We start from the raw sequence: 26,992 nt of genomic DNA, 5'->3' as shown, positions 1-26,992 counted from the left end.
ATTTTTTTTTTTTTAAGAATTATTTAATTTTATTTATTATTATTTTTATATTTGCAACACAGCAAGTGCACTCACCAGAGACAGAGCAACCCGCCAGGTCTGGGACTTGAACTGTGGTCTGCCATGTGGGAGTCCAACATCTTTACCACCACGTCACCTATTGGTAACGTGTTTTACCACCTGAAAAGTGGGCACGATAAACATCCACTTGGTTTTCATCTCAAAGTTGTGAGTATCAAATGCCCTCAGCAAAACGCTCACTCGCCTGGGTTAGACACCTGTGAAACTGCGGATGTGGGGATTGAACCAGTTCTTTTTGACTTCAGAGCCTTTGTGTTTAACTATTACCTCTGACTGCTAATGGTTCTAGTTCTCAACAGGCCTGATTAAACTTACAACCAGGTTTAAGTGTTTGAAAGACAGTGCTTATTTGCCTGCTTAAAGATTTGGGTATCTATGCTGTCTATACTGACTCTTAAGTTGAAAGATGCTTTGCAAAAATGAAGCCTGGTTTGCTAAATTTAAAGAAATTTTAATACTAAGAAAAATTTAAGTTCTTATTGAGCCTTCAACATACTGATTTTTCAAATTAATCTGAAGTTTGACCTTCCTTCAGCAGACACATGATAACATGAATTTAGCTTCAAATGAATGGACTCCTTTTTGGGATGGTGGAAAGTATTACAGAAGCTGAGGTGTCTCCAACACTATTCCTTTCATTCTCTCCTGTCAGATGTTGAATCTCAGAGACAACAGGGAAAATAGAGGACTTTTTAAACTGTTCATGGAAAATATGTATTTTGTAAAAACTGCATGGATCTAAACTTTTTGCTTGTTTGTTTTTGTCATGGGGCATGTGTGCTCACTGGAGAGAGACAGTGAGAGGGAAAGTGAGAAATTACAATGGTCGGCCATGTGGGAGTCCAACACCTTAACCGCTATGCCACCAGCCGGCCCTGAATTTCAAAATGTTTGCACCAAAATAAATTCATACTTTAATTCCATTTTCCATCAACTTTTCAGTCTCCTCATACTGCCTCTAGCAAAATATGTCTACATGAAGCCTAACAGGTATTGTGTAGATTGAGAGGGGATCCCATATATGGATAGGTTCTCCTTCAGTGGAAAGAGAATTGTCCAGAAAAGAAAAAAAAAGGCAAGCAAGCCAAGAAGACAAGATGTGAAGAACTTATAAAGATAAATTCTTTTTCACCATGCTGTGTTGAAAGTGATTTTAAAGTATCAGTTATTATAGGGAAAACATGGTTTCAGTCATCCAAGTATTGAACACTGTATATGGCAATTCAGTAGGAAATCATTAAGTTGATTATTTACCAATAATCCACTGTATTAGTCAGTTTGTGCTGTGTAACAAACAACCTCAAAATCTCAATGGCTTTCCGCACAGATTTTTTTAAAAATTATTTTATTTAACTTTATTTATTTATTTTTAAAATTTGACCAGATTGGGGGAAGGGGAAGGAAAGAGAGAGAAAGAGAGAGGGAGAGGGAGAGGGAGAGAGAGAGAGAGAGAGAGAGAGAGAGAGAGAGAGAGAGAGAAGGTGAGAAAGCAAGCTGCTAGGTCCGGTACTCAAACCATGGTTGGCCATGTGGGAGTCCAGCACTTGTAACCAACACCTGTTGGCCCCTCCACATAGATTTAAAAAAATTTTTTTTCTGGCTCTGTAGGCTGGTCATGGCTATGCTGGTCTTGTCTCTAGGCCATAGGTTGGGTTGAGGTTCACTCTATGTGTTCCTTTCTCCTTGGGCCATTTTCTACACAGGGCACACTCTTCTCATGGCTTATCATTTGAAAGCCAGAGAATGAGCCACACCTCACAGCCACATTTAAAGCCCCTCTACCCACCGGGTCCACTAAGATTCCATTGGTCAAGCAAGTCACATAGCTCTGCCTCAAACCAGCAAGGCAGGAAAGTGCACTCCACCCACCACGATGCCAAGGAAAGGGTGGGTAAACATCCTATAACTGGGAGTTCAAAACAAGAATCCAATCTATCACAGCTACTAACACTGAAAATAGGAATAAAGTCACACAGGTAAGAATAATCAGATTGACAAGGACTTATACACACATTTATAGCAATAATAAATGTATATCTCAAGGCTAGGAAGAAAATGCATACTTGGATCCGCTCTGTGGCGTGGGACTGACTTTTCTTGGAATCTGACCTGAAGGAGGTCAATTGCAAGGTTTGGCCTGTTGTGTTGTTGCTGCACCCCACCACTGGGGGCAGCATTTGTCATTATTTTACAGCTTCTGAGCTTGGTCTCCCATTATAAAGAGAACTCATTTACACTATTCTCCCAGTATATCTTATAAATTTGGTACAAATGTGGTATTTCTTTTCTAGAAAGGAACATCCTCTCCAGGAGCTAACATTCCAAAAAGAGCAATGACCTTTTTATTTGCCTTTTTCCTTCTAGCAAAATGCTCCAATTATAAATGGCCTCTGTCCCTCCAGGGACCAGCAGTTGGTGTAATGGCTATGTCGCTGGACTCCCACATAGTCGACCGTGGTTCGCATCCCGGACCCGGTGGCTTAAAACTCACACTGGGCACGTGTGTGTGCGTGCCCAAGATTCCTAGAGGAGACCGGATCGCGGTGTGGCCATCCCCCCCCCCGCCCCGGGAGGGGGTGATTTCTCGCTTTCTGTCTGTCTCTCTGTCTCTCTCTGTCTGGCGAGCGCACATGCCCTATAGCAAAAACCTCTTCAAAAAAAAAAAAAAGGCCTCTGTCCCTCCAGACCTTCATGTAGTCCAGCCCACCTAAAATGCTCTTCCTGGGTTTCTCAGATCTTTGCTTTCAGCAGAGTAACTCCTACAGAGCATTCTGACTCGTCAGGTATTATCTCCCACCACATCCCACCCTCCCCCTCGTCTCCCCTGAGTGGATCCCCCAAATCTGGGCCACATGCCTCTGCGTCCCCCATTGGCACATAAAGGTGATGTGACAACTTGCCTGTCTTCTTTACTAGGTGGGGGGCACCCAGAGGGCAAGGAACCCACCTCCCTTGTGTGACTGCAGTGCATGCCCCTTTGGCAACCAAGTGTTGGCAGAACAAATACAACTGTAATTATTATTTTAGTTATTATCATTACAAAATACATCAGATATAAAAAATAGGGAATCTGAGCTGGCCCTGTAGCCTAGGGGTTAAGGGAACTGAATCCCACAGCGCTGACCATTTGGCTTCAAATCCTGCCCAAGCAACTCAAAAAACATGCCAGGCACATGTGTGTGCATGCTCCCAATCTTAACAGATTGGAGAAACGGAGGAGAAGGGATTGCTGTGTGATCATGCCCCACTGAGGTGTGAGGGCTTTCTCCCTCACTCTCTGTCTCTCTTTGGTGAGCACATGTGCTGTCTGGCAATTAAAATAAGAAAGGGAATAAGGCCCTTCTCAGCCCCACTTTCCACCTGCTCTTCATTCCCTTGCTTGCTCTTCCCTGGCCACGTTCACCTCACACATGCCAGTCACAGTTCTGCTTCAGGGCTTTTTTTTTTTTTTTAATTACTTTATGCAACTTTATTTATTTAATTTAAGCAGAGAGGGACAGAGCGTGCGTGCGTGCGTGTGTGTGTGTGTGTGAGAGAGAGAGAGAGAGAGAAAGAGAGAGAGAAAGCAAGCCACCAGGTTCTGGGACTCGAATGGCGGTCAGCCATGTGGGAGTCCAGCTCCCTTAACCACTAGGCCACCCGCCAGCCCCTTCAATTGTTTCTTAATGTTTTGTTTCTCATATTTTCTATCCTGAATACATGTTACACTTACAGTCAGAAAAAGTTCTTTGAAAGTTGAAGGACCAGCAAATGGTGTAATGGTTACGTTGCTGGACTCCCATGTAGTTGCTGCAAGTCGAGTCCCAGATCTGGTGGCTTAAAACTCACACCAGGTGTGTGTGCACATGTGTGTGCATGTGCGTGCATACCAAAAATCTGGAGGGACTGCGGTGTAGCCATCCCCCTAGAGGGTGATTTTTCTCTTTCTGTCTCTCTGCCTCTCTGGTGAGGCATGTGCCTTATAGCAAAAATCTCTCTAAAAACAGTTAAAAAAGGGGGCACTTGGGAAACGAGAAAGACATGGACCGGGTTCATGACCAGACACTTCCCTGCTAAAATCCGATAGCTGAATCGTCTCCTTGTGCTGCAAGCAGTTAAGTCCAAGGTGATGAAATGACCCACGTCGTACCCTGCAAGCTTTTCAGTTACGACCCAAACCATAGCTACAGTCTTGTTATTGCCACTGCTCGTGTGAAGACAAAGAGGTTCTGGCAAAAGAAACAGCAAAAATCAGAACTGTGTTCAACTACTAAGCAGTAGAGACAAACCCAGCTCTCTGTATTTCTTAAGAGTGGATTTTTGCATTTCCGACAGGTACATTCTATGTTTTTTTAAAAAATAAATTATGTATTTATTTCTTTTGAATTTGCCTATAAGGCATGTGTGCTCACCAGAGACAGACACAGAGAGAGAGGGAAAGCGAGAAAGCAAGTTGCCAGATCAGGGACTGGAACTGTGGTTGGCCATGTGGGAGTCCAGCGCTTCAACCACCATCCACCTGCTGATCCCCCACTCGACATGTTTCTAACTCCACTATTTTGTATTTCCCTAACTTATTACAGAAAAATAAAATTGTATCTTGGGACCAGCAGTTAGCATAATGGCTATGTCGCTGGACTCCCACGTAGTGGACCGCGGTTCGCGTCCTGGACCCAGTGGCTTAAAATTCACGCTGGGCGTGTGTGCGTGCGTGCCCAAGATCCTGAGAGGAGAATGGAGGAGAAGGGATTGTGGCGTGACCATCCCCCCTGGGGGGTGATTTCTCGCTTTCTGTCTCTCTGTCTCTCTCTCTGTCTGTTTGGCAAGCGCTCGCGCCCTATAGCAAAAACCTCTCCAAAAAAAAAAAAAAAAAGAAAAAGAAAATTGTATCTTTATGGAAAAGTGAGATGATCTGCATGACAATTTTGATGAAATAAGTGGGAAAAATGAAAGTGGTAACAACGCTGGTAAAAAATGTATCTAAGTATACTCCTAACTTTTGAAAATGCTTCTTTCATAAGAATGACCTTCCCTCCTTACCACCCCCCTTGATGATGCTAGAAACCAGATTATTACAACCCTGGAAAACGTCTTTGGGTGTTAAGTAGTTGTAATTCTAGTTTGCTCTCTGGCGCCATCTACTGATTAAATGGCATTTCAATTCAGAACTGAACACAATTTGAGTTTTTGAGACAGAAATTTTATATATATATAAATTATATATTTATATATAGGGAGAAAAGAGATTATTATAATTATATAAATAAATAAATAAGTATGTATGTAGAGAGAGAGAATGAATGAATCCTGGAAATCCTTTATTAAGGGTTAGTAGGAACTTGCATCATATTTGCATCTAAACAGAAATGTCAAGATTGTCAGTCTGAATATCAGTCTGAAGTTTCAAAATAAAAATGACACTCATATGGCGTGCTCTAGTTACTGCAACTATTTAATTTATCTTGAAGAAAGTAAAGTGTTTATGTATAAAGCTATTTATGAGAAGACTAAAAACCTCTGTGGCTTGGGGCGGCACATAGTGGAGAGGTTAAGGTGCCGGATCCCAAATCTAGTTACTTGGGATCTGAGTCCCAGACCCAGGAACTTGGAAATCAGACTTGGCGGGGCCAGCGAAGTAGCATAGTGGTTAAGGTGCTAGACTCCCTTATGGCTAACTATGGTTTAAGTCCTGGCAGCTTGAAACTCACACTGGGAGTGCTGGCAGGTGGCGTGGTGGTTAAGGGCGTTGGACTCCCACATGGCTGACCGTGGTTTGAGTCCTAGACCTGGTGGCTTGTTTTCTCACTTTCTCTCTCTCTCTCTTTCTCTCTCTCACTCTGTCCCTCTCTAGTCAAATAAAAAAAAAAAAAGATAAATAAAATAATTCTTTAAAAAAAATAAGAAAAAAGAAACTCACACTGGGCACATGTGCATGTATGCCCCAAATCTCAAAAGAATGGAGAAGGGGGAACCAGCAGTTAGCGTAATGGCTATGTCGCTGGACTCCCATGTAGTCGACTGCGGTTCGTGTCCCGGACCCGGTGGCTTAAACTCACGCCGGGCGCGTGTGCGTGCGTGCCCAAGATCCCGAGAGGAGAATGGAGGAGAAGGGATTGCGGCGTGACCATCCCCCCTGGGGGGTGATTTCTTGCTTTCTATCTCTCTGTCTCTCTCTGTCTGTCCGGCGAGCGCATGTGCCCTATAGCGAAAAAACCTCTCCAAAAAAAAAAAAAAAAAAAGAAAAAAAGAATGGAGAAGGGATTGCAGCAAGGGATTTCTCACTTTCCTTCTTTCTCTCTCTGGTGAGTACACACATCCTACAGTAAAAACTAAAAAACAAAACAAAACAAAAAACGTTTGTGACTGCTTCAAGTCTTCCTTTATTATATAAAAACTCATACTCCTTCCACTTTATCTCCAAACCGTACTTTGACTCTAAAGGATCATTAACATTTGGTAAATTTTAATTGGATATCAATTTATTAAGGAACCATTCCTTTTGCTCATTAGCACTAAACATCATTTTTGTTTTGTCAAGTATCCATGTAACATTATGTAGAAAATGGTCCTTCATGCCAATAGATTTGCTCCGTGTACTAAAGCACTAATACCCCAAACTCCGGGGGCGGGGGTGTGTTCCAGAATGGGCTTACGAAAAGCTGAGAAGTACCATCTACTACACAAATTCAATGAGATGGAAAAAACCCTTCGTTTATTAGAGTTGGAAAATCAAGTTGGAAATGAACAAATGAATTCACTACTTAATGCATTTAATTCCAACCCTAATTGGAATCAACCTTTAAGATTTTACAATAATTACAACACGGCGATTCTGAGGTGATTTCAAAGTTGTGACTGTTAAAAATCAGAGTAAGCAGTATAAAATTACAATTTATAACGGGCCCGGGGGAGGGGGGAAGAGGGAATGCACAACTGCCCTTAAAAACATGAGGCGTAAGCCTCTTTACTCCCCATTTCCTCCTCGTCCCTCCTCCTGCCCCTTCTTTCCTAAGTACTAATCTGGTATGGAGTCGGCTGGGCAGAGCAGGGCTGGGTGGGTGGCGCCCTGAATGATGGGGTAAGTCTGCTTGGGCAGTTCTTGCTGGGAGGAGAAGATGGGAGGGGCCGTGGTGGCCACCGCAATGCTCTGGCTGCCGTCACTCACGACGGTCACTTCGGCTGTCCCCTCCTGAATCAAAGCGTTAAGGCCTTCAAAGTCAGTGCAAGTAATCCCCGAGCTGGTGATGAAAGTCTGGTTGCCGGAGCCTTCCTGCGGGCCGGCTGGGGCGGTCGGAATCAGAGCCTGATGCAGGGTGGCTCCGTCTGCCTGGTCGTGAGTGGTCAGCAGGACAGTTGGCTGGGTCATGCCACCCGCCTCGCTCGGACACCCCGAGGATTGCGGGGGGGCGATCAGACTGACCTGGCGCAAGATCTGCAGCCGGCTGTTCCCCGGGAGTTCCTCTGTGTTCTGGGCCACCAGAGCAGGGGGCATGATGTTGACCGCAGCAGCCGCGGCCTGGACGATGGTGTTGGTCTGGGGCATCTGATGCCCGACGATAATTTTCACTCTCCCTTCGCTGAACTGGGGCACTTGGTTGGGCTGGAGGGGCACCTGTAGGTGGCCCACAGTGAGGGGTGTGGTGGGCTGCTTGTTGGGGTCAATCTGAAACTGGAGGACGGTCACATCCGAGTTCTTATTCTCGTTGTACTCACTGTGCTGTCTCTTGTGGCTGCGAAGCGAGTCCTCCCGCATGAAGGAGGCCTCGCATATGTCACAGTGGAAAGTCTTCTTGGCGTCCAGCCTGGCCACCTGCCGGCTGCTCTGCCTGCCCGTGTCCTTCCTATCCAGCGCCTCAGCCTTGACCATGTCCCCGTGGAACTTCTTCATGTGCTTGCTCAGGTTGCTGGGCTGCTTGGTGTCGAAGCTGCAGTGGCTGCACTTGAAGGGCCGGTCGGTGCAGTGGATGCGCTGGTGCACGCGCAGCGCCGCCTTGCTGGAGCAGGAGTAGCTGCACTCCGAGCACTTCTCCGGGTGCTCTGACTGGTGCACGCGGCTGTGCTTCCGGAGCGTGGCTTTACTGTCCCCTAGGAAGTCGCAATGCGGACACTTGAAGTTATTCCCGCTGTGCTTGATGCGGATGTGCGACTTGAGGTTTCCCTTCATGGTGCAGCGGACATTGCAGAACTCGCACTTGAAAGGCTTCTCCCCCGAGTGCACCCGCATGTGCCTTTTCAAGTCCGAGCTGATTTTGAACTTGGCGCTACAGAGCCAGCACTGGAAGGGGGCGTCCCCTGTCAACACAAGGTGAGTTTCGATAAGAACAGGCAGGCAACAACGACAGCGGATCCCCCCGAAGCACACACAGAAAAATCGCAATACCAAGGCGGGTGGGTGGAGACCTTACACAGAAAAATCGCAATACCAAGGCGGGTGGAGACCTCCTAACTGCAGCTCCTAGCAGCCCCTGGGAGGAGGACAACGGGGAAGGCTTTCTTTCCCCAAACCTAAACCACCACCACCCTTAAAGCCCAGAAGAAAAATGTGAGATTGAAAAGAGCTACTTAATTGTCCCAAATAAAATATAGTTTGTAAATATATTCTTTAAAACACTCACGCTATCGTTCCCAGTGAACACGCCCGCTTGCTATCACAGTTAATAGCTCAGTTAGGTCATTCGCATAATCCGATGATTTTTGACCGAGTTACATGTCGCAAGAGAGTCATCAACATATTTTCAAATAGGTCAGCTCCACGTTGCACTCATCCGAGTATTCTTTTTCCAATGATTGAAACACCCAGCTTAAACTTCATGCAGATTTTTATCAATAAAGATAGGTTTACTGTACAAATGTGTTTATCCCAAATGGCCCGCTGTATTCTTTACTTGTGCTGTTATAAAATCCAGCTGTTTGAATTTAAAAAAAAAATCACAGTTGCTGAAAGATGAGCAGGGAAAGCGAAATTGCCAACGTCTGAATGGACATGATATTCCAAATTTGTTTCCTTGATGAATGCCAAGTCCAAACTATCTAAGGCACTGATAACTCAAGCAAATTGACAGCCCTTGTGCCCATCTCAATGCAGCTTATGCAAACAAAATGACAGCAGCTTAATTGTCCAGAGAGCAGGCATGACATGGAACACTCCACAAGAGGTCTCATTTGATGCTGGCAACATCGCCATGAGGTGGGCAGTAGTGTTAATATTCTTTTCGTTTTTTTTTTTTTCAGGTTTTTGTCATAGAGTGCACATATGTTTGCCATAGAGAAAGTGAGAAATCATTCCCCCTGAGGGGATAGCCATGCCACAATCCCTTCTCTATTCTCCACCTGGGATTGTGGGCATGCACGCACACTTGCCTGGCATGATTTTCAAGCTTCTGGGTGCAGGACTCGAACTGCAGTCAACCCTGTTGGAATCCAGCTCCGTAACCACCATGCCACGGTCCCCCCTCACCCCCATTATTGTTAACACCATGGTGCAGACAAGGAGGCTGACACCCAGACAGACTATGTAACTTGCTTGTGGTCACCTGGCTTGGATTCCAGTCCAGGCTGATTCCAGAGCAGACATTCTTCGATGCTGGGAATTATCTGTATGTTTAACCCACATTCGCTTTCTTAGGCCATAAACTCAAAAGACTAGGATTGTGCTCCTTTTTTTTTTTTTTTTTTTGCATAAAATGTATATCACCTGAAGCTGTTTAATATAATTAGGGGTGCTGGGGGTAATTTCTCAGTGTCTAGGACACTGAGAGGCCTAAAGTGAAATCACACTTTGTGTGGCTAAATGTCACCGAGATCATGTACACTAAACTCTGGTATGAGGCATGGGAAGTGTCACCCATGGGCCAAATCCTGCCTGAAAAACAATTATTTTCATTGCCAAAATTATTTATTTATTTTTAATTGTATGCATTCACCAGAGGGATGGAGAGACAGAGAAAGAGAGGGAGAGACAGCACAACCACAGTGGGGCATGGTCCCCTCTGCTCCATTTCTTCATCCTGTGGGGATTTTGGACATGCATGCATGCACGCACACACGCCCAAAGTATTTCTCAAGCTAGTGGGGGCTGGGAATCGAGCTGTGGTCAACTATCTGGGATCTGGTTCACTTAACCACTAGGCTACAGGGTCAACCTTGTAAATAAAGTTTTATTGGCACAGACTCCTGATCATTTGTTTACATGTGGTCGCCTTCTCACTGTAATGACAGAGTACAGTTGTGACTCTCGAAGCCTGAAATATTTACTGTCTGGCCCTTTTCAGAAAGTCTGCTTTTTCTGCCTTAGAATATTATTCGAAACTTTTTTTTTTTTGAGAGATTTTTGCTACAGGGCGTGTGCGCTCGCCAGAAAGACAGAGAAAGACAGAGAGACAGAAAGTGAGAAATCACTCCCCAGGGGGGATGGTCACACCACAATCCCTTCTCCTCCATTCTCCTCTCGGGATCTTGGGCACGCACGCATATGCTCCCGGCGTGAGTTTAAGCCACCGGATCCACGACTCGAACCGCGGTCGACTCCATGGGAGTCCAGTGACATAGCCATTACGCTAACTGCTGGCCCGCCATTACCCTTTTTTGACAGTCTATTGAAGCCCATGGAATCCTTCTCAGATGAATGTTTTAAATGTACAAAGTGAACTAAAATAAAACCCCAAAGGAGTATAAAAGCAACCAAGTATATTAAAATAGTTATTAAAGGGAAAAAAGGTGGGGTACGTCTGCCAGCATGCGTGCTTTATTGCTGGATTAAATACCAAGCTCCGGCGGCGGGCCCAGTAACCACCACACTGTCTAAGTGGAGAGAGTGGCCCTGATCTGCCTGCAGCAGTTGTTATGAGAAGATCTGCGATTTCCTCTAACGTGCCATTATCTGATGGACTGCCTATTTTCATAGCTGAAGGACATGACACATCTCAGCACAGGTTAGTGGAAATGAAGATGTAAATTTTTTCCCATCCAAGTTTGTGGCCCTATCTCCTAAACTCTATTCAGGGATCCCAGATGGGAGATGGTACGGACCTAGAATGAGAATCCCTCCTTCAGAATGCTCTAGGCTTTCCAGTTACCTCCCTGCCCAGTCCTTTCGTTTTTCTGATAATCTTTTCTTTCCTTTTCTTTCTTTATTTATTTTTTGCTATAGTGCATGTGCAGTCGCTAGAGAAGGACAGAAAGAGACAGAGAGAGGGAAGGTGAAAAATCCCCCCCCGCCCCGAGGGGGTGGCATGGTGAAGTCCCTTCTCCTCCATTGGGATTCTGGGCATGCACGCACACAAACTTGGCGTGATTTTCAAGCTGCCAGGTCTGGGACTTGAACCACAGTCAACCATGTGGGAATTCAGGGCCTTAACCACCATACCACTTGCTGGCCTCGTGTTTTTATTTCTATTAGCAATCTGCAGAGGTGAAACCTAGACATATAAGATAACCAAGGCTCATAAGTAAGTTTCAGAGTTTAACACCATGTTGACTCATGAAACCACAGACTTAAGTCCCTTTGTCATCACCTTCTTCATCCCCACCCTTTTCTCTAAGTGATTCTTTAAAGGAGGTATACTGGTCAAACAGTGCTACCCGATGGTAAGACTTTTAGAGCTAACTGTGTGCTTCATCCTGTCCACTGCCTGATCCCACAGTGTCTGATGCATAGTCGCTGAATGAATGCGGGACCAGTGTATTTCAGCGGAGAGACCTTTTTGGAGTATAGGTAGCTACTAAAATAGCTTATGTCATCAGTCCATCAAATCAATAGGAACAGAATTCTGCTGTTGAACATTTTATAAGAGCCAAAGATTTATAGAAGGGGAGTGAATGCTCCATGGAGACGGTGCATAAATGGTACGCATTTAAATTTGTAGAAAACACATCTTTTCTATATTAATTTAAACATGCTACTCGAAATGGTAAGTTCATCCTTAGAAGTCAACATGAACTACTTTCATAAATGGATCCTTCTGCTTCTCTGATGTAGGCTGGGACTGATTTCCAAAGAAAATCAGTGAAGCATCACAATGATGCAGGATAATTAAAAAAAAAAAAACCTTGTAGTAGAAGCTTAAAAAAATGTCCCCAAGTCTCACCAACTCCCATCCCTCCCTGTAGCCATGGCATCTGTGTGCTCTCCCAACAAGGGCAGGGTGACCTGCCATGACTCACAGCAGCAGGTTCAACTATGTCATTGGACTTGGCCATGGTAGTTAAGTAGGCCTGACACAAGTAATAGCTTGAAATGGGCTGCTCATTGGGACTTGTTTGCTTGCACGTTGGTCACTGCCAGGAGGTCAGTCCTGGCCTGACCCGCTGGTCCCAGGAGAAAGCTGAGGATTACCTCAGTCCAGGCCAGTGGACATGCAGCCGACTGCCTGCAGATCCTCAGGCTTGTGAATGAGTCTAGCCAAGATCAGCAGAGCTACCTAGACGACACCAGCTGATCTCCAACATGGGAACAGAAAAAGCTTACTATTAATATTTTGCTTGCTGAAGTTCTGCAATTTTTTTTTTTTTAATTATCCTGCATCATTGTGACATGAGATAACTAATACAGACACTGGTATCCAGCAATCGGGTGTTGTCATCACAGAACCAGAATATCAACAGGCAGCACAGGTTTTGGGACTGGATTATAGGTAGAGGCTGGAAAAATGACAATTTCCACTATTGGATGCCAGATAGTTGGTGAATCTGTCACCTATGATTGCTAAGAAAATGCACATGATGAATTCTGTACGGGAGTAAAGAAGTAAATTCTAGGTCAAATGGTGAAAGAGTCTGCTAAGCAGACTGGAAGAAAGAGACAGACCAGAACTGGCCAGTTTCTACACAGAGTTCTGAGGGAATACAGCAAGTCAGAGATTGGCTGGACGTAGCTTCTCACCTCCAGATAGCATTTTCAAAGTAAACAGCCAGCCCGGGGACAAGAGCATATTCTGGGAGCTCATCTCAGAGTGAAGACTGAATGAGAAACGAGGGGTCGAAATGTAAGACTCCTTGTTGAAGTTTTCAAAAACGTCAGCCGGTGCCAAGTGGGTTTTCTCGGCTGGACAAAAGGAGCCCAAGGACCCACAGAAGTGCCTATCGGTGAGTTTGGAGAAAGGCGCAAGATTCTAAAACAGTTGTGGGCATGGTTTTTGGCATGTGGACACAGAGGAGATTTAAGAAGTTTTCAAAATAGTTCTACCAGCAAATCTGTCATCAGCCTAGGTAAAACAAAATGTGGGGAGCAGCAGGTGGCATGGTGGTGAAGGCACGGGACTACCACATGGCTGACTATGGTTTAAGTCCCAGACTTGGCAGCTTGCTTTCTCATTTTCCCTCTTTCTCTCTGGTGAGCAAATAAAATAAATAAATAAATAATTCTTAAAAACAACAATAACAAAAAACAAAATGTGGGGGAGCAGCAGTGGGCGTAATGGCTATGTTGCTGAACTCCCATGTAGTCGACCGTGGTTCGAGTCCTGGACCCGGTGGCTTAAACTCATGTAGGGTGTATGTCCGTGCGTGCCCAAGATCCAGAGGAGAGAATGAAAGAGAAGGAATTGTGTGCCATTCCCCCTGGGGAATGATTTCTCGCTTTCTGTCTATCTCTCTTGGTCTTGCTGGCGAGTGCACATGCCCCAAAGCAAAAACCTCTCAAACAAATAAACAAACAAAAAACCAGAATGTGAAGACTCCGAGCTTTTGGTAGGCAGGAAGCAGGCTGTGAAACTTTCTCAGTGGTGCATTTTCCAATCTTTTTCCAAAATGGCTAAGGAAGGTGATGGAAGGAATGTTCCAGTGGGGCTGGGTTAGGAACCAGGGAAATGAGACAAGGCCTAATGAAGAAACATCCCCTACTCCCTGAGTGAGGGGCCTGGGGAATTTGCCCAGAGGAATTTCGGAAATGCTACAGTGACTGCCAAGTGCCTCTTAATCTTCTCAGTTCGAAGAGCAGGGTGATTGCAATCACCTTGGATCGGTTTCATGACTCTACGTTGGGCATGTGGGAACAAACAACTTGTCTCTTTACTTCATCTGTAAATGAAGAGAACCACGTTCAGACCTGGTAGAGCGTGTCAAGTCTGAATGACACTCAGAGGGGTCTTGGGAGGTGTGAATGTATTTTGTATGGCAGAGAAACGGGAATGATGGTGAGGATGAAGGTGGCCTGCAGTTGTTTGCCAAAATGGCCCCGATTCTTCACCCCTCCCTGTATCTCTAACCTTTGCCATGTAACCTTGTGGTGATCTCTTGCTGTGGGCGAGCTCAGTCCCATCCCTGACACCAGACCCAACCAGGGGACTTGCTTTAGCCAAAGTGATGTTTGCAGACTGACGTGAGCAGAGATGTGAAATGGGCTTACCCACTGGGGTTTGCTTGCTTGCACCTCAGCCATTTTCATAAGGACAAGTCTAGGTAGTCCACAGTCCCAGGGGGAGGATGAGAGATGTACGGAGCAGATCCAAATTACCTCAGTCTAGGTCAGTGGGCAGCCAGCTAGCCCATAGCCAGCAGGTCCCAGCCCAGATGAGACACACTGGCCTTTCCTACAGAGTATGATTTTAAGCCAAGCTAAGATAAACAGAGTGGTTTAGTCAACCCCCTGCCGACCTGAAGTATGTAAGCAATAAGTGTATATTATAATATGCCACTGAGATTTTGTGGTGGTTGTTACACAGCATCATTGTATCAATAGCTAACCGAGACACATGTCAAAAGAAAACTGTACATCATTTGTTGAGTTACCTACTCTGCTGACTTTGACGCATATTTTTCAAGTTGTCCCAGACTAATCAAAGAATACTTTAAAAATTATTGAAATGCTATAACCCAGTACGCACATGCATATTACGTATAACAAGCCTTACAAAACTTATCCTTTCTACTAAAAAAATCCTAAAACCTCTTAAAAAAGAATTGAAATGTCTAACTGTAATGCACTTATCCTTTCTACTTGCATTATATATATACACACACACACATACATATATGCATACACACACACACACACACACACACTTCACTTAGTGCACCTCCTCAGTTACATGCTTTACTAGTGAATTAGTTATTGTTATAACATTATATAAATATATATAAAGGTATAAGGTTGAAGGTTTTCCCTATTTTACCCAGAAGAGAAGTTCTTCTGGGCAGAGGAAAAATACAAACAATGGGATGACCAGACATCTCCAACTTGTTTTCTTACATTGTGACTAAATGCCTTAAGATGCTTCTGATTCAAGCAGTAGGAGGTGAGGAGCAGAGAGGGAGAGAGCAAAGAGCCGAGACTTACCTGTGTGGGAGCGCAGGTGGACGGTGAGCTGGCTGGAGTTGCGGCTGGCGTAGGGGCAGATCTGGCACTTGAAGGGGCGCTCGTCGGAGTGTATCCGCAGGTGCTTGTTGAGGCTGCTGCTGTCGGCCGCGGCGTAGTCGCATGTTTTGCACTTGTAGGGCTTCACGCCCGTGTGGCACCGCATGTGGGTCTTCAGCTTATCTTTCCGGCTAAAGCACTTGCCGCAGACTTCACACTTGTGGGGTTTGTCTCCTTCAGACACACACACAGATGGCACCAGGAAGCAAGAGTTAAAAAAAGAAATAGGCTTATTTCCCACCACCTTAGGAGAAAAGTAATAGGCAACTACCAAAGAATATTGAGAAAACCATAAAGCTGGATGGATGATTGGCAAAGAGCTAACATCGTCCAAGAGGGGGAGCATCTTCTATTTTCCTTATTGGCATTTTTCACAATGAATATGAATCTTTCATTATATCCTACTAGAAGGCAATTAAAATTTTAAGTAAAATAAGAAATTGGTAGTTGTCTCTTGTATTCATTCTCTCCTTTTTCCTTTTTTGAAACAGACATACCCTAAAATTAGAACTCTTAAATTTTAAAGAATTTTTAAATTTTATTCATTATTAATATTATTTTAAAAATTTTGACCAGAGAGAGACAGAGAGAGAAAGGGAAAGCGAGAAAGCAAGCCACAGCCTGCCATGTGGGAGTCCAGCACCTCAACTACACCACCTGCCAGCCCCGAATCCCTAAATTTTAGCAGAGCTTGTGACTGACCAGCTAGACTGCCCTTCTTAGCCCCATTTGCAGACAGGTGTGATCTATGATGGCGCTTCCATCAGGGCAATGGCAAGAAAGTAGAGGGTGTCCCTCCTGTAAAAGAAGTTCTTGCTTCTTTTACTTTTTTCTTTTTCCCTCCTCCTTGCTATCTGTAAGCAGGACAGAGGGGCGAGTAGGCAGGTGAGAGCAGGTGAGAGCAGGTGAGAGCACACCCCTTTAGATGCTGGAGTAACGTAACGTCGTGAGAAGAGAGGAACTTCCATTCCTGGGCAATCTCCCAGGACAGGTGCTGGCCTGTCCTAGACAGCCTGCTCACCTCTCATCAGTTATATGAGAGACACATAAACCCCCATCTTTCAGTTTCTCTGTTACAGCAGCTTAATCCGAACTTCATTAATACATATATTATTTGCAACCCATGAACAACAGCTAACTTTACTTTTTAAGATTTTAAAAAGATTTTTGCCACAGAGCATGTGCACTTGCTGGAGAAAGCCAGAGGAAACGTGAGAAATACCCGCTCCCCCCACCTCCGGACACACAGAGGGTGGATGGCTATGCTGCAATCCCTTCTCCTCCATTCTCCTCTTGGGATTTTGGGTATGTACACATACATGCCTAGCATCTCTAACTCTTTTTTTTTTTTTTAATTATTTGTTTAATTTTTAAAAGGGGATTATTTTATTTAACTTTATTTATTTATTTTTTTAATTTGACCAGAGAGGGACAGAGAAAGAGTAAAAGAGAGAGAGAGAAAGAAAGAGATAGAGAGAGAGAGAGAGAGAGAGAGAGAGAGAGAGAGAAATGAGAAAGAAAGCCGCCAGGTCCGAGACTTGAACTGTGGTTGGCCATGTGGGAATCCACCACATTTCCTGCCCGCCCCCTATTTATTTAATTTAGTGTATTAAAGAGAGAAAGAGAGGGAGAGAAGGTTGGAAAGCAAGTCACCAGGTCTGGGACTTAAACTATGGTCAGCCGTGTGGCAGTCCAGTGTCTTAACTACTATGACACCTGCTGGCCCTGCCCAGCATGATTTTTGCTAGGTCCAGGACTCAAACTGCAGAATTGGCCATGTGGGATCCAGCACCTTAACCTTCATGCTACATGCTAGCCCTGTTAACTTGTTCTTTTTTTAAAGCCTACTCATTTTTTTTTTTTTTTTATGAGCAAGAGACAGAGATGGGGAGCCGTGAAGGGTCCTGTGGTGCTGTGTTCCCCGACCCCCCTGTCCATCCAGTTAGGGTCACAGACACCCCTGCTGGTGCACCTGAACCTTGGGCCTCTGACTAGCTCCAGTGTTCTGTAGCGGTGTCCTCACTTGTGCCACAACTGTGATATATATATATATATATATTTTTTTAGGGTTTGCCATAGGGGACATGTGCTCACCAGAGAGAGAAAGAGAAAAAGTAAGACCCCAGGGGGGATGGCCACATACAATCCCATCTGCTACACTCTTCCTGGGATTTTGGGCATTCACACATATGTACCCAGTGTGATTTTCACACCACCACAGTCAGCCATGTGGAAGTCCAGCACCTTAACCACCACGCTACCTGCTGGGCCCAACTGCTAACTTTCTGATGTGTATTTTCCCAGTCTGTGTGTGTGTGTGTGTGTATGCACATATGCCTGCATGCACCTTTTCCCCTCTTGCTGCAAAAGAAACATCTTGGCTAACGTCAACTGAAGCACTTTGAATGGCACTGCGCCTTTGAATCATCTCACTTAATCCTTCCAACTGGCACTAGAACCCAAGACATTTTTTTTAGCCAAATGCTACACTGCTCCCCACTGACTACTTTCTTGGCTTCAAAGTAATTTTGATCATCTCTTTCACATTGTTTCGTCTCTGCAACCTGTTTTTTATCATTTGCCAGAAGGCGTGCCAGCATGCCAGAGAGACAGAGAGAGAGACAGAGAGAGAGACAGAGGGGAAAAATAACCCAATGGGGCAAGGTCACTCTGAAATCTTTTTTCTCCATCTTGTTGAGATTTTGGGCTCAGCACCACATATACTTTTTTTTTTAAAGAAAGATTTATTTATTCAATTTTATTTATTATTATTAATTAATGTGACCAGAGAGAGACAGGGAGAGAGAAAGGCAAAGTGAGAAAGCAAGCCACCAGGTCTGGGAATAAAACTGTGGTTGACCATGTGAGAGTCCACCACCTAAACCACCATACCACCTGCTGGCCCCCCTGCCATGTTTTTCAAGATGCTAGGGCCAGGATTTGAACCATGTCTTTGGACGTATGGGATCTGGCTGCCTTAACCAGCAGGCCATGGGGCTGGTCCCACAACATGATTTAAAAAAAAAAAATTTTTTTTTTAAAAAAAATTATTTTATTTAACTTTATTTATTTATTTTAATTTGATGAGAGAGAGAGAGAGAGAGAGAGAGAGAGAGAGAGAGAAAAGCGTATTAGCCGCCAGGTCCAGGACTCAAACCATGGTTCACTATGTGGAAGTCCAGCACCCTGCCAGCCCCTCACAATATGATTTTTTTTAAAGTTGAAGTATTGGACTGTGCTGATGTGTCATAAATTATTGAACCACTCCCCTATTTGGCCAGTGACAAGAATGAAGTAGGTACGTATCGGTCATGAGAGATCTTTTTCTTTTTTTTATGCAAAAATGCATTATGACTTTTCCAACAACCCAATAAATTCTGACATGAAATTATAGCCAATATTAAATGAAAAAAGCAAATCACAGTGACAGTACATATTATCTTATCAAGAGATGGAAAAAATGAACAGTGTTATGTTTTTAGGCCTGGTATATGCAAGCAAAACTTGTAGAGTGATGCAAAGGAGACAATTAAGGCTTGTGATATTTGAGGGCTAACAATAGCTCAGTGGTGAAGTGCAACGTTTTGCAAGGTAATCCCACAAGAGAGTTCCTGTTCTTCCTGAGTTACTGGGCGCACAAGTACCCACGATCCAAGCCTGGCTGAAGACGGGCTGGGTCATGCATTGAGCCTTGGTAGGGGTACTGTTTCTTTCCTCTCTTCTCTCTGTCTTTCTTGCTCTTGGAAGAAATTTAAAAATTTACTAATAAAAAAAGACTGATGATGTGGGACTGTTGATTAGAAGGACGTGGACTGTGAGTCACAATTTTAACTTATCACTTTATTCATCAAACATGTATTTTGGCTAAATTTTAAACAACCAAATGTTAAACTGTCAGCTAAAGCCAATCACTATTATCATAAACATTTGGGATTTAAAGATACATCTAAAAGTTTTTTAAAGATTACTTTATTATAAATTTTATGGGGGACCAGCAGTTGGCGTAATGGCTATGTCTCTGGACTCCCATGTAAGTCGACTGCAGTTCGAGTTCCGGAGCTGGGTGCGAGTGTGTGCGTGCCCCAAGATCCCAAGAGGAGAATGGAGGAGAGGGGATTGCGTGTGGCCATCCCCCCAGGTGATTTCTCGCTTTCTGTCTCTCTGTCTCTCGCTGTCCTGGCAAATGCATGTGCCCTATAGCAAAAAAAAAAAAAAAAGAAAAAAGAAATTTTAGGGGCCAGCAGATGGCATGACGGTAAAGGTGCTGGACACTACCACATGGCCAACCACAGTTTGAGTCCTAGACCTGGAGGCTTGCTTTCTCACTGTCCCTCTCTGTGGGTCTCTCTCTCTCTCTGGTCAAATTAAAATAAATTAATAAATAAAGTTAAAAAAATAGTTCTTAAAAAAAAAAAAAGAAACAAGAAATTTTAGTAGTCAGGGACCAGCAGATGGTGTAATGGCTATGTCGCTGGATTCCTGCACAGTTGACCATGGTTCAAGTCTTGGACCCAGCGGCTCACAACTTACAACGGGCATGCATGCATGCATGCCCAAAATCCCGAGCACGGAGAAGGGATTGCAGCATGGCTATCCTCTCTAGGCGATGACTTCCTGCTTCCTGTCTCTCCATCAAGCACACTACCCTATAGCAAAAATCTCTCGAAAAGAAAAAAAAAGAAAGAAAGAAATTTTAGTATCAAACTCAAAACTCCAGGAGCAGTACTTTCTTGGTGTCGGCAGCTGAGTATTCCCGTGGTCACTGTGCTGCACGTTTGCAACCAGGTACGGAGTGGTGAAAGCAGGAGGGCTTTAGCCAGCTCAGCTGGAGAAGAGTCCTGTCATTATGGGTGCTCCTCGGCCCCCAGGCTTAATAAAAACAGCCTTCTTTCTGAAAGTAACGCAGGGACGTCTCATCGACTCTGCTCAGCAATGTTGTACGACGCTTCAGACAGGCAGAAACTACCCCACAAATACATGTTTGGCTCATGGTATATAGATGTTTTCTGAATATTTGCAGAAATTGACTTAAAGTGACGGCTCTCATTTCTATTTTTACAATTCTAGTCATCTTATTTTAATTTTTTTTTTTTTTTGCCATAGGGCATGTGTACTCAACAGAGAGAGAGAGGGAAAGTGAGAAATTGCCTCCCAAGGCGGATGCCTATGCTGTAATCCCTTCTCTTCCATTCTCCTTTCAGGATTTAGGGCATACACATATATGCATCCAGTGTGTTTTCAAGCTGCCAGGTTTAGACCTGAACTGGACAGGAAGGCCATATGGGATTCTGCGCCCTAACCACCATGCCACCTGCTGGCCCCATCTTTAATATTTATAGTGCTTTATTCTTTCAAGGATAAATATTCTATGCTAGACTGATGGGACTTTAACACATGAAACCTACGAGGAGAGTTTCATCTCTTGTTGCATTAGAATGCTTACAATACTTGAAATTTAATATTTGGATAATTAGAATAAAACCAAATGACATGACACTGTGAGGCTGATTAGCTATGATGGTGACTCCACTGTAACAAGGCACTCACTGGTCATGGCCAAGCAACTGCAGACTTGAACAAGTAGTGAAGCCACACTAAGTTTCAGTGTGTGCCTAGCATGTTACACGTTTATACACTTGAATTTATATGTGTCTGCATTATTCAAATATGAGCATCGAATACTACGTTAAAAAATAATCTAAAAGTGGGGCTAGCAGGTGGCGTGGTGGTTAAAGGCACTGGATTCCCACATGGCCAACCATGGTTCAAGTCCCAGACCTGGAGGCTTGCTTTCTTGTTTTCCTTTTTTTTCTCTCTGTCTTTCTCTGGTCAAATTAAAAAATAATAAGAGCAAGTGGAATTAAAAATAAATAATTAAAAAAAATCTAAAAGCAAATCCCTCTCCATAAGAAAATCTATGAAACATAAGAAATAATATATTAAAGAAAATTGAAATCACCAGAAATAATCACTCTAGTCATTCTTTTTGTGTGTATCGACCTTTCTATAATTTTAAAATTTTGCTCTAGGGCACGTGTACTCAGGACATGTGTGATCACTGGAGAGACCGAGAGAGAGGAAGAGGGAAAGTGAGAAAGCATCTCCTTGGGGAATGAACATACTTCAATCTCTTCCCCTCAATTCTCTTCAGATTTTGGGCACTCACATTCATGTGCCTGACATGTTTTCAAGTCACTTAATCTGGGACTCGAGCCATGCAGCTGGCCATGTGGGGCTGAGCTGCCCAAATCACCATGCCACTAGCTGGCCCGTTTCTTAAAAAGGTATTTATTAAAGTCTTATTTCCAAATTTCAAAAATAACACATATTCATGTATTCACTTATTCTTTCCTCTTATTCTTCTTTTTACCAATCACACACACACACACACACACACACACACACACACACACTAACATAATTTGCCTTACAGTGAGAAATCCTTAAAGGAAGAAAAATACATGTGCTCAAATTTTGGCAGGTTAGTTTTCAGATGGCTGTAGCAGTTCTCACTTTCTTAGTTTTATTATTTTTGTTTATTTTTAATTTTTAAAAATCTGTCAGAGGGTGTGTGTGTACTTGCCGGAGAGAGAAAGAGAGAGAAAGCACTACCTTGTGGAAGATGATCACTCTGCAATCGCTTTTCCGCTCTCCCTCTTTTCGGGATTTGGGCATATACACACATGTGCCCAGCATGTTTTGGGATTTGGGGCATGCACACACATGGCCACAAGTGGCTAGGTCTGGGCCTCGAACCATGAGGTTGGCCACATGGGATCTGGCTGTCCTAACCATGAGGCCAGGGGCTGGCATATCAGTTCACATTTTCACAAACTAAATTACTCACATCCTCTCCAGTACTGAATTTTATCATCTTCTGCCAAAAATCACATGGAAAAATAACGTTTTATTTATTTTTAATTTTTTTTTCCTTTGGAGAGGTTTATGCTATAGGGCATGAGCGCTCATCGGACAGACAGATAGAGACAGAGAGACAGAAAGCGAGAAATCACCCCCTAGGGTGGATGGCCACGCCGCAATCCCGTCTCCTCCATTCTCCTCTCGGGACCTTGGGCACGCATGCACACATGCCCGGTGTGAATTTAAGCCACCGGGTCCGGGATGTGAACCGCGGTCGACTATGTGGGAGTCCAGTGACATAGCCATTACGCTAACTGCTGGTCCCAATAACGTTTTATTTTTATTTAGTTCATATTTGCAATTCTGTGACAACCAGTGAGGTGGGCGTCACAGCACGTATCTGACCTGTTAGGTCCCCACTCCTACCTCAGAGCAGGCGTTTAGGACACACGTGTGAAGAAATGGCACTCACCCGTGTGAATTTTTAAATGGCGCTCCATGTCCTTCATACCGTAGGCAGTCTTGAATTGGCAACCTAAAATAAATAAAGCAGCAAAAAACAAGGAACGATGAATTACCAAGGGAGTGTCAAGAACTTCAAAGGAGCGAACTGGCGGAACCACGTCACCAGGTGACAGAAGTAACACCACAGTAATGGCACCACACCAGCAGATGGCGCGTGCCTCCTCACATGACACACCGAGGGCATCATCACTTCCATGGTCCCTGCCGAAAGAGCACCAGCCAGACCCAACTATGAGGCACCAGGCGAGCTCCAATTAAAGCATATTTCACATAACAGCTAGCTTAGCTTTTAACGGTGTCCAGGTCACGAAGATACAAGCTTGGGAACTATTCCGAAATAAAGGAAATGAAAGACCCAAAAAATCAAATTCAGTGAATTATGATGAATTAGACTTTGGACCGTTTTTTGTTTTGTTTTGTTTTTGATAGAGGGGATAATAGGGGAATGCTTAACAACTGGTCCAATCTGAATAAGGTCAGTAAGTTTGCCAATAGTATATATAAAAACTAATTTCCTGAAAATTTTTGTTTAAATTTGTTACAGTGTGTATGCACTCACTGGAGAGGAAGCAGGTGGGGAGTGAGAAAGCTCCCCTCAAAGGGATGCCCACACCACAGTCTCTTCTCTTCCATCCTTCTCTCAGGATTTTGGGCCTGCACACACATGTACCCGATGTGTTCTTCAAGCTGCTGGGTCCAGGACTCAAACCATGCAGTTGTCCGTGTGGGATCCAGCAGTCTCAACCATCATACCCCTGGCTGACCCCATTTCCTAATTTTGATGATTGCCCTGTAGTTACAGAAAAGAAGGTCCCTGTTCCTAGGAAGTACACACTGAGGCATATTAGGGAACAAGGGGCAGCATGTTTCCAACTTATTCCCAAATATTGGGCTGTCAGAAAAGTCATGATATTATAAGTCATGATAGCATATTTGCATAGAAGAACATTGAAAAACACATCATGACTTTTCTGATGACCCAATAGTTTGGGGAAAAATGCATGCATGTATAGAAAGGATGACAAAGCAATTATGGTAAAATGTTAACATTTGGGGAATTGAGAAGAAGGGACTACAGGGCTTGTTGGGACTATTTTTTGCAACTTTTCTGTAAGTCTGAAATAATTTCCAAATAAAAAATTGACAAAAGTAAGAGAAGAAATTTTTTTTTTTAGAGAGATTTTTGTTATAGGGTATGTGTGCTTGCCAGAGAAACTGAGAGACAGAAAGCGAGAAATCACACACACACACACACACACACACACAAGTGGACTACAGGGCTTGTTGGGACTATTTTTTGCAACTTTTCTGTAAGTCTGAAATAATTTCCAAATAAAAAATTGACAAAAGTAAGAGAAGAAATTTTTTTTTTTAGAGAGATTTTTGTTATAGGGTATGTGTGCTTGCCAGAGAAACTGAGAGACAGAAAGCGAGAAATCACACACACACACACACACACACACACAGTGGGGATGGCCACGCCACAATCCCTTCTCCTCCATTCTCCTCTTGGGATCTTGGGCATGCATGCACATGTGCCCAGCATAAATTTCAAGCCGCTGGGTCCAGGACTCGAACCACAGTCGACTACGTGGAGAGTCCAGCAACGTAACCATTATACCATCTGCTAGTACAGGATGTCTTCTAAACTACAGCACAGGAAGAAAAATGAACAGCACCTTAAAATTCTCCTATGTTCCCTTCCAAAGGCCTGTGGCTGTCAAATCTTAGGGCCCAACGCACAATGACAGGGACAGGAGAGACAATCCTGGTGCTGATGCAAACGCCCTGGGGCTTGGACTTCTACGCCAAGTGGTTAGGAGCACATCCAGAGTCAGCTCTCAGGAACTGAGGAGGAGACCCCTGGCACCTGGCTAAAGGTCACATCCCCTACACAACCAGGACCTACTGTCACCTTTACCTGGATAGCAACAGTTAAGCCTTTTCTGAGCAGGGGGTGTTGCTGGCTTCTTGGTGCGTGTCTTGGCAGGGAGAGAGATGACAGTGGCTGTCTGGTTTTCATTGCTTTCCGTGGGCAGGTAAGTTTGATAGCCATGTTCAAAAACAAATTCAGGGGCTGAAACTAAAAGACACAATGATTAGAGATTTTCATAATATCAATAGTCATTTTTTGGTATGCATGGGGGAGTGGTTCCAGGAATACCCCCCTACCCCGCTGCCCAGACTCCAACAGATACCAAAACGCAAATATGCATCCCCCATACACTTTAAATCAATTTTAGTTTACTTATAATATAAACCAATATAAATGCTATGTTAAGAATTGTTATACTGTATTGTTTAGGGAATAATAACAAAAAAAAGTATGTGTTCAGTACAGATACAACCAAGATTTTTTGTTTTCTTTTGCTTTTTTAATATTTTCTCTCCATAGTTGGTTAAATCTGCAGATACAGAACCCAGATAGGGAACGGTGACCTGTACCCAAATATTCCCTTGCCTCCTACCTTTGAAAAGAATGAACATTACTTTTTTAGTTTCTTTTACTGCTTAGGGGTGAACATTGAACCAGTTTTAGCCAACGAAACACCTGAGAATATCTGCTGTGGAACTTCTGTACAAGATTTCCCCTCTGGGGACCAGCAGATGGCATATTGGTTGTCGCTGGACTGCCATGTAGTTGACCACAGTTCAAGTCCAGGACCCAGCAGCTTGGCTGGGGGTGTGTGTGTGTGTGTGCCCAACATCCTGAGAGGAGAATGGAGAGGGATTGCAGTGTGGCCAACTGCCCTGGGGGTGATTTCTTGCCTTCTGTCTCTCTGGTGAGCATGAGCGCCCTATAGCAAAAATCTCTCTCTAAATAAAAAAAATGGCCACCTGGTGGCATGGTGAAGATGGCCGGATTCCACATGGCCAACTGGATAGATAGTTTATGTCTTGGACCCAGCAGCTTAAGGAGAAAAAAAAAATGCTGGGCACATTTGCATAATGTCCAAAATCCTTAAAGGAGGGAGAAATGGAGGAAGAAGGTTTGTACCATGATTGTCCCTCCTGGAGGGGGGTGCTGTCTTGCTCTCCTACCCACATCTCTCAACAGCAAGTACATGTACCCTCTAGAAAAAAAAAAAAAAGGTTCAGGCAGAAAGAGAGGTAGTTGAGAAAAGCTCGTTCTTACTGCCCTGGTTGCCCTACTTTGGACATGCTGGACTGAAGATGTGATGCCTGGATCTATGGCAGCCATTCTGTAACCCTAAGGGAAAGCAAGAGAATCAGATGCTGAGCCAGAGCTCTAAGACTACTTCTTACATCAATAAGAAATACCCAATAATTTATTTGTGATAGATTGTCTGTTAACTGCAGTTAAGTGTATTAGGCACTTTCATATGTTGTATCTTGAAATTTTAACAAATCACTGGAAAGGGAACTGATGGATGGAATTCTAGGCAAAACCAGTCTACTCAGTAATCTCGGCGTAAGTATTCCTTAAGAAAATAAGAAAGAAACTGAAAGAAAAAGGTAAAAATGAAGAAAAAAATCCTGTGCCCTTACTGACATTTTGAGGGAAAAAAAAATAAAAAGGAAAAGAGCCCCCCAAAAAAATATCACTGAAAAAGATAAGCCAGGGAGCCAGCTCTGAAGCATGGTGGTGACGCACTGAGCATGGGGAGTCGAATCCCACAGGGCCAACTGCATTTTGAGTCCCAGCACAGTGGCTTGAAAAACACTCTGTGTGTGTGTGTGTGTGTGTGTGTGTGTGTGTGTATGAGCCCCAAATCCTGATGGGATGGAGAAATGAAGGCAGAAGGATTATGGCATGTCTGTCCTACAAGGTGCTCTCTCTGTTGAACACACACCCTCAGGCAATTAAAGAAAAAAAAAAGATAGCAGTCTCAAACTCCTTTCTTCTTTTTTTAACTTACAAAATTTTTCTGATTAGCTTATTAACTGAGTTTATGGTTTGAGGCTTAGAAGTAGTTTCTTTCAGGGCCAGCAGGTGGCGTGGTGGTTAAAGGTGCCATATTCCCATACAGCTGACCACAGTCCAACTCTAGGACCTGACGGCTTGCTTTCTCGCTTTCCCTTTCTCTCTTTGTCTCTCTCTGTTCAAATTAAAAAAAAAAAAATAACAATTTCAAATGGAATTAAACAATTCGTAAAAAAAAAAAGCAATAGTTTCTTTCTTCCTTTGCTAGGATGCATTATAATTTGTCACAGGAGAGTTGGCTTCAAGTG

General features: G+C 43.9%; 1 protein-coding gene across 3 annotated transcripts in view; it reads right to left on the bottom strand.

Moving 5' to 3' along the window:
- The window catches only part of ZFP64 (ZFP64 zinc finger protein), a 71,545-nt gene that overhangs the window by 25,805 nt on the left and 18,748 nt on the right, over positions 1-26,992 (bottom strand). For 2 of the 3 annotated variants that reach the window (XM_006141904.3, XM_006141905.3), the window contains exons 3-6: positions 24,720-24,881; positions 22,746-22,808; positions 15,335-15,586; positions 6,407-8,352 (exon numbers count right to left, since the gene is read on the bottom strand). In XM_006141904.3, the coding sequence (XP_006141966.1) occupies positions 7,076-8,352; positions 15,335-15,586; positions 22,746-22,808; positions 24,720-24,881 (1,754 nt within the window). In that variant the 3' untranslated portion in view covers positions 6,407-7,075. Of the gene's footprint in view, positions 1-6,406; positions 8,353-15,334; positions 15,587-22,745; positions 22,809-24,719; positions 24,882-26,992 lie in introns of those variants that run through there. The other variant, XM_006141906.3, reaches the window with a different exon arrangement.

The sequence above is a fragment of the Tupaia chinensis genome, unplaced genomic scaffold (assembly GCF_000334495.1).
Source record: "Tupaia chinensis unplaced genomic scaffold, TupChi_1.0 Scaffold000066_1, whole genome shotgun sequence".
Lineage (NCBI taxonomy): Eukaryota > Metazoa > Chordata > Mammalia > Scandentia > Tupaiidae > Tupaia > Tupaia belangeri.
This window is presented reverse-complemented; position numbering and strand designations above follow the sequence as displayed.